We start from the raw sequence: 12,697 nt of genomic DNA on the forward strand, positions 1-12,697 counted from the left end.
AAACCGAGGTCCCGTGTACACATTGGCGTGCACGTAAAAGATCCCTAGACAGTTAGAATTCGATATTGCGAGGTTTTGAAACAAAAATTGTTAGTATTTGAATTGTTTTTTCCGATCTCAATGCTTGAATACTACTCGTATCCTGCATAAAATAAATATGAAATATAACCGTTACACCACCGATAATCGTCGTCCCATTTTCTCACCCAATGTCACATATTTGTCTGTATTTTTAAGCAAACGTTAGGAACAACAGCGAGTAGTGAACCTTATCTACAGTCTACAACAAAAAGTAGGGAACCTTCTGTACAATCTACAAAAGAAAGCAGGGAACCCTATCCGTAGTCTACAACGGAAAGTAGGGAACTCTATAACTACAGTCTACAACAGAAAGTAGTGTACAACATAAAGTAGGGAACCTTATCTACAGTGTACAACAGAAAGTACATAGGGAACTCTTACAACAGTCTACAACAGAAAGTAAATAGAGAACATTAACTACAGTTTACTAGAAAAGGAAATAGGGGACCTTAACTACAGTTTACAACAGAAAGTAGGGAACCCTAACTACAGTTTACAACCTCATTTTTGGGGATCTGTAATTGTGCACTTCTTGTGTTAAATGTATGTATCGGCGTATTTAATTAACGACGTAGTATAAGGTAAGTTTAAACAACCACATTGAACTATGTTGTTGTGGTCCTTGCCCATAGGTCTGTTGATCCGATCTCATTGCTAACTCTCACAATACAATGTTATAAGAGTTCTATGCATTGATATCATCTATATATATTACCGGTATAAAGATAAAGGCCAGTGGGTTCAGTTTCCATTAAAACAGTCAGAATGACACCTTTGATCAACACTTTGTGTTAAATAACATGTGGGTAAGACGCTGGCTCGCTAGCCTGTAGGTCAGGTGTTCGATCCCTGCATTAGCTGAGAAAGTTCATCCAGATTTTCCGGCGTGGTTCCCCCTTGTCAGTGATGCAGGGCGGAGTGCCTGACAAGGACAGGTGTCTAGTCGTTCGGATGGGACGAAAAACCGAGGTCCCGTGTACACATTGGCGTGCACGTAAAAGATCCCTTGACAGTTAGAATTCGATATAAGAGTATGCCGTAGTGCCGCTATCCGGGCAAAATTTCCCTCATAGCACACTGTATAGCGTATGCCCGTCTTCATTAGCCCAGTTCGGAGCAGAACAGTAGGACGTTAAATCCCATTTCATTTCATTTCGTTAAATAACATGAAATGGTGTTTAACGTCCTTCTTTTCTGCGCCAATCGGGTTTTTGCAGACGAACCAAATTTTAAAACAAACGCCCAATAATGTATCAATTTCTACTGTAGTATTTCTCTTGTTGTTCTTGTTCTCGTGCAGACAGTAAACTTGGCATGCATTTAATTTAGACATTACAGCATCGATTGACGGACATTTTGATCTGTGGTTGAGATGACACCATAGACTATACAGATCGGTTGCTGGGTCATTCATCGTACATTCAAGATTGTATTTATCTCTCACGCAATTGCTGTATGTGGTATTTATATAATTTACGCGGATATTATTTTCCATTTTCAGAACAATATAGGTTTGAAGATGGCGTTTGGATCAATGCTCCTGATAGTAAATGTGGCCATCTTTGCCGTCTACATTCAACAAACGTTCTTTAGTGGAGATAAACTTGAATCTCACTTGGCGAAGGAAATCGACACATCATACGACTATATTATAGGTAAGATTATGCAAGGTAGAAATAACAATAACCATTAAAAAGAGAGAGAGCGAGAGAGAGAAAGAGAGAGAGAGATAGAGGAGGGGTTAACGTCCACTCGACACAAACTAGGTCATTTCTGGACTAACATATGGTTTGATTTTATTTCAATAATTCACTTGCGCGTAGGCGTCTTTACCAGTGGAAGGAAACCGGAGGAACTGGAGAAAACCGACGAGGTTGGACAGGCGACCCTACTCCTTGTCACGTACAACCGGGGAATCTAAACCACGCCAGATAACTCAATGACAGACTTTTATGATACAGCGCGCAGACGCTAACCATTTAACCATCTAACCCCCAATCCTTAAAGGGAACAGGTGTTGACGAATTTGGTCTAGCTACAAACATCAATGCCATCTAAGTAAGATTACAGAAAGCTAATTCGATGGTTTTTGAAGTGCCTATATATTCGAATTTCAAGAGAAAGTCCGTCTCGAAATGTTTTGTAACCATATTACCTTCCCCAAGTTGATCGAATTTTGAATTTGTGATTGGTCAGTTTAAAAAGAAAACTTTCCGTGTGCTTTAAACCTAATCTTTTGCTGAATATTATTTCTTAAATATGTCTCTTTCAGTGGGGTCTGGGTCTGCAGGATCTGTATTAGCCAATCGTCTGTCTAAAGATTCTTGTCTGAAAGTCCTGGTACTGGAAGCAGGAACCGACGACCAACAACCGTCCTCTACAGTTTTAAAAGTTCCTATGATGAGTGCATTGGCCCAGAAGACAGAATACGATTGGCAATATTATTCAGTACCTCAAAAGCATTGCTGTAAGGGTTTGCGCGGACAGGTAAAACTTTGGTTGTGTGTCTGCTTTGAAGATTTCTTCCTATAATATTCTGAAACACCATGAAATCTCGCCAGTTTTACTAAAATAATCTCCCCAGTTTGCGATACGTATTTTTAATGGACCAGGTAAGATGTTCTTAGTCGAGTAAGCTAATATTTCTCGACTTAGGAACTGTTGCCACATAAGAGCAGGACGTTTAACCCAATTTCATTTTATTTCATTTACCTAACCACCTACAACAATTCTTAACACACTTTCGTGTATTTGTTTTGTTATTTACCATCAAAGGTCCATTGAAAGCATCACAGATTTCTGACTACTGAATATTCTGTATTTGCATCACTTGACATAATATCTTTGTGGAGATCACAGGTTCGAGCCCGGTGTTGACCTAGGAAGAGAATCTTTCAGCCTGCTTTCCCCTTGTCTGTAGTGCGTCTTATTGTTCTGGTGGGACTAAAAAGGCGATGCTCCCATGTACACCTTTATTGTGTACCTAAATACGTAAAAGAACACTTGCCTTGGGATTCGACGAAGGGTCAGTTGTAACGCTGCTGTCTAGACAAAATTGCCATCGAAGCACTTTGCTTGGCGTATGTTATTATTAGCCTAGTTGGTGCAAAACAGTAGGGCGTAAAACCCATTTCTTTCATTTCAGAGAATGTTTATGCCCAGAGGTAAAGTTTTAGGTGGATCCAGTCAAATAAACTATAACGTTTATGTCCGAGGTCATAGAAAGGATTACGATGGCTGGTCTGAAGCTGGGTGCTATGGGTGGAGTTATTCTGAAGTCTTGCCATATTTTATTAGATCAGAAAATATTCAACCATTCAAACATATGGAAACAGGTATAATGTACCCGACAATATCTTATGCTATTTATATAACAAAGCAGTATATTTGGTAATTTTGCGAACAGACTTATTTCCCCTTAGTAGAAGAGAGAGAGAGAGAGAGAGAGAGAGAGAGATAGAGAGAGAGATGGGTTTAACGTCCACTCGACACAAACTAGGTCATTGCGCGTATTGGGCTTTAGCAGAGTGGGAGGAAACCGGAGGACCCGGAGAAAACCCACGAGGTTGGACAGGAGACTATACTCCTTATCACGCATAACCGGGAATCGAAACCACGCCAGTTGACTCAATGACAGACCTTATGATATAGCGCGCACGTGCTAACCATTCGGCCACCCAACGCCCCTGAGATGGAAGAAGAAAAGAGCTAGTTCCCTTTCAGCGTTTATACAAGAATAATAATTATAACCTAATTATACATACTTGTTTGTGGAGGCGGACCTTGAGCCTGAAAGTAGCTAAGTCTCTAACTCAATATCATCCAAAGTCTTACACGTTAAAAATACGAGTTATTTGTCAATTCAAATCAACATTGATGTTGTGATCTTACCGGGATGGTAGACTTCTGATATCCAATATTTAAGATAAAATAAACATTTTACCATTGGTACACGAATCGTGTACCATAGTGCGTTTCAGCGTCATGTGTAACAAGTGACCAGAAAGAACGAGGCTAGACATATTCCACAACTCATTCAAACGATGACGCCATTAGAGCATGCGCAAGACTGGAATAACCAGACGCTAGAAATAGCGATTCGGTTGAGACTCATGCCGTATTTCGCTGGAGATAACTGATTTGAAATTGGGTCAATTTCTAGGTCCGAAATATTAGCGATTTAGCTCCTTTAAGGAACGAACGAACGAACTTAGTTATGTACTTAAAACTGGTTATCATGATAAACGGGTTCAGCGATTGTCTTCATTAACCTAAATAACAAATACGACGTCAATATAATATTTAATGTAGGATAGAGTAGTTAAGTAAGCTGTTTATAATAATAAACACGGACTATGGTTGTCTTCATTAACCTAATTAGCAAATAATACTTTAATATCAAAATTATTTGTTAAAATAATAAGAGATATCTCTCGTGGATTGGATCAAAGTCGTATATCGTCATTTGAGGGCTTTTCAAAGTAATGAAATATGGATCAATTAAAGGAATAGCAATTCAAAAATTCAGCACATGCTATAAACTGGACAAGGTTTAAACAAGCTAGAGTCACATAATCTTCCCTGAAATATCTTAAAAAACCCTTTTTAATCCTATTGAATGTAACCCTGGAGATTATCTACCGTTGATTTTGTTTTCTTAATTAATCGATTTGGGTAAATTTTAGCTGGTTTATCACGTCAGTCAACATTTTCTCAAAATCAAAGAGAAGTAGCCACTATATACAACTCCATATATGGGGTGATATAATCAAAGAAATTATAATAACATCATTTTTCATTGTTCTACAGAATGAATCTGTTCTACTTTTAGAGTATCATGGTACAAATGGTTCACTTGGGGTGTCGGAATCTCAAGTGACAGATTTTCCAACTTTTATGATAGAGGCTGGTGAAGAAATGGGGTATAGAACTGGTGATTATAATGGTAGGGAACAAAAAGGTATGTTAATTATAATTACAATGGGTGGATTATTCCAAAAATACCCATGATGGAATATTCCAAAATACCCTGGATGGAATATCCCAAAAGTACCCTGAATGGAATATTTCAAAAATACTCAGGATGGAATATTCCAAATATGCCCAGGATGGAATATTCCAAAAATACCACGGATCAAATATTCCAAAAATACCATGGATGGAATATACCAAGAATATAATTTTGTAGAATATGACGAATGGAATATTACCATTAGGTTGACTATAACTAGAAATATAACTTTGTAAAATATACCACAAATATAATAAATGGAGAATACTATGAGGTAAACTGTCACTTCACTATGACGAAAGGTGGAATATTCCAAAAATGACTATACCATAAATATATCATGGTGCCATAAATACCATCAAAAAATACTAAGAAATGCACCATAAATACTAGGAATGGAATATACCATAAATACCAGCAGTGGAATATACAATAAATACTAGGAATGGAATGCACCATAAATATTAGGAATGGAATGGAATATACCATAAATACCAGGAATGGAGTATATAATAAATAATAGGAATGGAATGTACCATAAATACCAGCAGTGGAATATACAATAAATACTAGGAATGGAATGCACCATAAATATTAGGAATGGAATGGAATATACCATAAATACCAGGAATGGAGTATATAATAAATAATAGGAATGGAATGTACCATAAATGCACCATAAATACTAGGAATGGAATATCCCATAAATAAAAGGAATAGAATGCACCATAAATACTAGGAATGGAATATCCCATAAATACTAGGAATGGAATGCACCATAAATACCAGAAATTGAATATACCATAAATACCAGCAAATGAATATACCATAAATACCAGCAAAGGAATATACCACAAATACTAGGATTGGAATATACCAAAAACACTAGGAATACTAGGAATAGAATATACCATAAACACTAGGAATGGAATATACCATAAATACTAGGAATCGAGTGTATCATAAGTTGTCTGACATTCTCTGTTTTTTATGCAGGATTTTTTGCTACACAAGCTACTATACAAGATGGTGAAAGGTGTAGTATGGCTAAAGCCTTCTTATGGCCAGCTGTCACAAGTTGCAAAAATCTTCACGTTCTGACAAACGCCCACGTTAAAAAGGTAAGTATTGTCTTTTTTATATATTTGACACATCTTGTTTACGTATTTTTACCCCAAAGCCCACGTGGATTTTGTTTTAATGGGTACGGAGAAGTCTAAGGAGTTAACCTGCGTTCGATTACAATTCTACTTCCATGTTGACAAATGATGAGCACGCAAGTTTTTTTCTTTCTTTTCAGGTAGTTATAAAGAATAAGAAAGCAGTTGGTGTAGAATTTTATCACAAAGGAACACTGAAGTCTGTTTCTGTAAATAAAGAGATTATTCTATCAGCTGGTGCTTTGTCTTCTCCTCAGATTTTAATGCTGTCAGGGATTGGACCTAAAGAACACCTGAAGAGCAACGGGGTTAGTGGCTTTAGACGTAATTTTTTCTTATTGGCCTAACCTTTGGCCTAAGTACCTTTTAGCAATACTAATGCACAATATATTCGACTGTCTTCAAAATTTGTGCATCTTGTTGATGTTTTTCTTCTTGGGGATTCAATCGACCTGAGATTTGGCATACTTATATTTTGGTCAACTGCGATGGGATTAACAGATTTTTGACAGGACGCCACATTGCCAAGATGGATGCGATGACGTCATGGTAGAGACAGCAAAGCTAGTTCCTTATATACCCAATTTACTACTGATTTAAAAGAAAACAAATTAAAATAAAATAAAGTATCTCGTTGTTACACAACAATTGTATGTATGGGTTTCCCAGATGAACGTAATTCAGTAAAAATAATTGGTTGTCTATTTCAGATTCCAGTCATAGCTGATTTACCAGTGGGTGATAATTTACAAGATCATATTACTTTTTCATTCTACTATAAAACAAAAGAACTTGTGTTTAATTCTTTTAACAAAACACAATCGTTGTGGACATTAGCCCAGTATTTAACAACAAAAACAGGTAATTGTACATAATTATTCCTGACCTAGCTTAAGTATGTTCATTATGGCATCCATCCTTTACTTGATAATACCCCGGCGACGCAGGCTCACTTACCCGGAATTTCCAGCCTGGTTTCCCCATGTCAGTAGTGAAGGACGGAAGGCCTGGCAAGCAAAATTGGCGAGTCCTTCAGATTGGACGAAAGTCGATTGGTATCAACCTCAAAAACCCGACATCGGGTTATCGTGGTGTCGGATTAAAATGTCGTGATGTCGGGTTGTCGCCTTATGATGGGCGACACAACGACATCACGACATGATACCATTCAGGCACCATATTTGACAGTTCGCCATACAAGCAAAGATTCCCTGCTTTGCCTGTCGTAGTTAACCTTTCAGACTACTATACATCGAATTGGGCCCCACCCTGATGAGTAGATGCTGTTCCTTGCCAGTCGTTGGCAAATCTTAAAGAATCTTCACCTCCTGGGGTAGAACCTTACCCACATAATAACGGTTTTTGATAAGTATTTGAAGTTTCAAGTAATTGAGTGGATTCAATTTCAAGTGATTGAGTGGGTTTAATTTAAAGTAACTGTCTCTCAGGGTTCAATTCCAAATAATTGTCATTGGGTTCAATTTAAAGTAATTGTCACTGGGTTCAATTTCAAGTAATTGTCACTGGGTTCAATTTCAAGTAATTGTCACTGGGTTCAATTTCAAGTAATTGTCACTGGGTTCAATTTCATGTACCTGACTAGGTTTAATTTCATATAACGACTGGGTTCAATTTCAAGTCAGTGTCATTGGGTTCAATTTCCAGAAAATGGGTGGGTTCGATTTCAAGTAATGACTAGGTCTCATTTCAGGTATCTGTCTGGGTTTCATTTCTATCGTTGTCAATTATCGATTAACTTTCACTGTTTAATGACAAAGAACAGGATTTCAAGTTTTGATGAATTGCATTATGTTTTATTCAGGTGTGTTAGCGACACCTGTAGGTATAGAATCACTAGCTTTTATATCCACGGACCCCAAAACACCCGAATATCCTGATTTAGAAATACATGCCGCACATTTGATGACTAATGAAGAAATGCTGTACAACATTGTTGGAATAGACCATAAGGTAAGAAAAAACTGGCTTAACGTTTGCACCAACCTGAATGGTACGCATTGGAGAGTCTATCAGGGACATTTTGTCTGGACAGCTGCGTTTCACAGTACTCTTTTGTCGAAATGCAAATGTCTTTTACTGTATTTCCGCGTTTTTTTTTGGACACATCCAAAAAACTACTGAAATGGTGAAAATATTCCGAAAAATTCCGAGCAACTTTCTCGGTCAACACCGGGATCGCGTCCGGGACCTCCTGGTTATTTATGATTTGGGGTGGGGGGGCGCTAATTGTTAGTGCGTGCACTGTATCATAAGGTCTGTCATTGAGTCAACTGGCGTGGTTTCGATTCCCCGGGTGTAACTGACAAGGAGTAGGGTCGCCTATCCAACCTCGTGGGTTTTCTCCGGGTTCTCCGGTTTCCTCCTACTGCTAAAGACCCCTGCGAGCAAGCGAATTATTGAAATAAAATTGAACCATATGTTAGTCCCGAAATGACCTAGTTTGTTTCGAGCGGACGTTAAACTCCATTTCTCTCTCTCTCTCTCTCTCTCTCTCTCTCTCTCTCTCTCTCTAAAAGGGAAAAAAAAGCTAAAACATTTTATTTTTCAGTATGCAGATCATTTCTCTGGTATAGACGATATCAACGGCTTTACATTGGTTTATACTTTATTAAGACCAAAGAGTCATGGTACACTTCGTCTAAATAGTACCGATGCCATGCAACATCCGATCATTGATCCAAGATATTTAGAAAACAAGGAAGATGTGGAGAGCTTGCTACGAGGTTTGTCAATATTAATTAGTTTCATGGATATCCATGAAAGAATCAGAAAAATTAAGTATCAAGACCAGAACTTAATTTCAGGGATTGTTTGTTAATTACTTGAAAAAAGGAATATCAGTTCGGAAATGGTCCAGTTCAATATTTACAACGGTGCCTGGCCCTGAAAACATCTGTTTCTTTACAAATGTCATTACCGGTGTTAATTTATACTTACATCATTACAGGTGTTGATTTTTACTTATATCATTACAGGTATTCGTTTTTCACAGAAACTGGCTAACACCAAGACATTCAAATCGCAGGGATCTGAACTTTTTCATAAACCATTTTCACCATGTTTAGAAAAATCTAAATTTGATAGCGATGAATATTGGCGTTGTTATATTGGGTATTTTACCCTGGCTGTCTATCATCCTACTGGAACTTGTAAAATGGGACGTACAGAAGATCCAACAACAGTAGTGGATCCGCAGCTAAGGTAAGTACATTACTATAGTACGCTCTGACGTTTCAGGCAATGAACTGTAGACTATACTACAATCTCGGCGTAGATTTTCAACTAAGCGGTGGACATACTAGCCGACTCAATCGGCGCCGAATTGCAGCAGAATTCATTCTGCAGAATGATTGGACACATCGGGCGAATCCTTCGTTCGATTCACCAGTCGATTACATCGCCTTTCACTTCACATGATGGGATGATGGGGATCAGTGGGTAAGACGCTAGCTCGCTAGCCTGGAGGTCGGGTGTTTGATCCCTGCATTGGCCGAGAAAGTTCATCCAGATTTTCCGGCGTGGTTCTCCCTTGTCAGTGATGCAGGACGGAGGGCCTGACAAGGAAAGCTGTCTAGTCGTTCGGATGGGACGAAAAACAGAAGTCCCGTGTACACATTGGCGTGCACGTAAAAGATCCCTTGGCAGTTGGAATTCGATATAAGAGTAGGCCGTAGTGCCGCTGTCCGGGCAAAATTTCCCTCATAGCACACTGTATGGCGTATGCCCGTCTTCATTAGCCCAGGTTAGGAGCAGAACAGTAGGACGTTAAACTCCATTTCATTTCATTTCACTTCACATGTTTCAACATGGCAGCGACCTTGTCTTCAAACAATCACGTGATCTCTCGATAACAATGTTGATTGGCTAATGAATTCTACAATCGGGCAAATGCTTCGGCGAAGCGGGCACACTAGACGAATATTATTCGGTCGAATGAAGATTTCTCAAGACCGGTTCTCACCCAGGTAGCTTCTGTGGTCAGACATGTAAAGTGTCGTCCAGTCGTTGGGACGAAGATCGTTGTTAACACGTAAAGGGGCGCGTCACAGTTGCAATTTGACGACGAGTAGGCGGAATATTCAAAATATTTTCCCGGTCATTAAACCACAATTCGATGGATTTCATGAGTCCGCGCTAACTATTCACAGACTGAACACCAAACAAATCGTCCTTGTTCAACCCACATTTTAAAATGGCCTGATGTGTATTTATTTTAATTAGTATTTTATTTATTACAGAGTGAAAGGCATCCATGGACTGCGAGTAGCCGATGCATCTATTATGCCATCCATAGTATCTGGCAACACTAACGCACCGTGTATAATGATAGGTGAAAAAGCCGCGGATATGATTCTAGGTATAAAACCACCAACACCTCTATCAGATATGTAGCTGTATATACCATAACTATCAGATTGTTGAACTAATCTGTCAGTATTAAACCGTTATAATTAAACGTTAATACTTATCAATGTGTAAAACAAAGGTTGTAAACCTTTATAACTATCAAAGTGTTAAACCAAAGTGTTGCTAAACCGTTATAACTATCAGAATGTTATACCAAAGTGTTAAAGCAAAGAGTTAAACCGTTATAACTATCAGAGTAACAAATTGTTATAACTATCAGTGCAAACTATATAAACGGTTATAGCTATTATAGCAAACCATTTGAAAGGTTATAGCTATCGGGGCAAACTGTTTAATCGTTTAAAAAGTTATAACTATCAGTGTGTCAAACGGTTATAAGTATCAGAGTATTAATCCGCTAACCAGCTAAACCGTTATGACTCTCAGGGTGTTAAACTGGTATAACTACCAGAGAAACAAAAGGTTATAACTATCAGAGTAAACTATATAAACGGTTATAGCTATTATTTAAAGGGTTATAACTATCGAGGCAAACTGCTTAATCGTTATAACATCTAAACCGTAATGACTCTCAAAGTGTTAAACTGGTAGAACTACAAGAGTAACAAAATGTTATAACTATCAGAGCAAACTATATAAACGGTTATAAACTATATAAACGGTTATTAGATAATTATAACAAACTAAGTAAATCGATATAACTGTACATTATTAACTCAGTGTTATCACCGTAGGAAAGCTGGAGCTATTTCTAAACCTGGCAAACTTATAGATCCCATATTCTAAGTTATATTAGCAATGAAAATAAGGGTATTTTTTTAGACATTTTGACTTATTTGAGTAGTCATGAAAAGGATTAATTTCTACATCAAAATGGTGCAAATCTGGAGATTTTCTGTGAAAATTCCTGATTTTTTGACAAAATTTTGTAAAATTACAATACTGTTCACTTTATCTGTGGTTTGAGAGGCTGACTAAGATAAAATTGGGCAATAATATATTTTTCTTACTGATAGAAATTAAATAAAAAAATGAAAATTGAGAAATTTGCAGTAAAATCGCAATTTTTTTCCAAACTGTGATTTGTTTTTAAATTTAACTTTATTTTTAGTTTTTCTGTAGTCAAAATATTTAATACATATTTTCTGAGAATTTAGTCTACATATTTTCAAAACTAAGGCGTATCAGTCACAGCCTTGTCACACACAGACAGGCCACAGATCACTAATGATTTCACCATTGACTTTAATGTTAGTTCTTGTCTCTTTATAGACTGGCTCTAACTTTTTCCCAAATTTTCGTTGGGTAAAACGCTTTTTACAACAGATGGAGCAACATGTGACAATCTATTGCCGAAAAGCACGTAAGAGGTTCTTCATGAAAAACTTGAGATACACAAGCTGGAAGTAGAGACAAGTAAACATGCAATTTTCGGCCCTACATTTCAACCTAACCAACCTCTTAACTCTTGTATCCGTCCTCCTCAAAATCATGAATATTTATCAAAACCTGGCAGAAAATGTATTTTTAAATCCTTTTCTTCGATTCTACACCAAATATTTTCTGGGGGAGGTCCCCAATACCCTCCGTAATGACTGGGCTTCGTCGAGGTTCGCAAGTCCGTTCGTTTGACACTTTACCTCAACGATCAGTGTCTGAAATACTGCCAGACATTTCCGGCAAGTTGTTTTTCAAAATTTTCTGGGGGAGCCCCCCTACCCCTAGTTCAAGCTCGTTCCTTTTCCCCCTTAACCTTGGACTTTGCCCCAGCTTTGCCCCTCCAACCACCGACGGCTGGCGCCGCCACTGCATGGGTTCCTTCATAAGCTTAAGCGTAGCAAGCTGTAACTATCTATAAGTTATTGGTGTTTAATCCCTAGGAAAAACTAGGTCATTTCGGCATATGGTTCAATTTTATTTCAATAATTCGCTTGACCGTTGGGGTCTTAAGCAGTGGAAGGAAACCCCACGACGTTGAACAGGCGACCCTACTCCTTGTCACACACGCACAGGCGGGAGTCGAAACCACGCAACTTGACTCAATGATAGACCTTAT

The 12,697-nt window shown here is 38.0% G+C and overlaps 1 protein-coding gene across 1 annotated transcript; it reads left to right on the forward strand.

Moving 5' to 3' along the window:
• Window positions 1-228: 228 nt before the first annotated feature.
• Window positions 229-11,757, forward strand: LOC130010393 (L-sorbose 1-dehydrogenase-like). The gene is made up of 12 exons (XM_050555342.2): window positions 229-662; window positions 1,583-1,736; window positions 2,354-2,568; window positions 3,227-3,416; window positions 4,913-5,041; window positions 6,089-6,213; window positions 6,393-6,560; window positions 6,963-7,113; window positions 8,075-8,223; window positions 8,822-8,996; window positions 9,249-9,474; window positions 10,512-11,757. The coding sequence occupies exons 2-12, from the start codon at window positions 1,601-1,603 to the stop codon at window positions 10,663-10,665; spliced, it is 1,818 nt and encodes a 605-aa protein (XP_050411299.1). The 5' UTR covers window positions 229-662; window positions 1,583-1,600; the 3' UTR covers window positions 10,666-11,757.
• Window positions 11,758-12,697: the final 940 nt, after the last annotated feature.

This window comes from Patella vulgata, chromosome 6, assembly GCF_932274485.2.
Source record: "Patella vulgata chromosome 6, xgPatVulg1.2, whole genome shotgun sequence".
Taxonomy (NCBI): Eukaryota; Metazoa; Mollusca; class Gastropoda; family Patellidae; genus Patella; species Patella vulgata.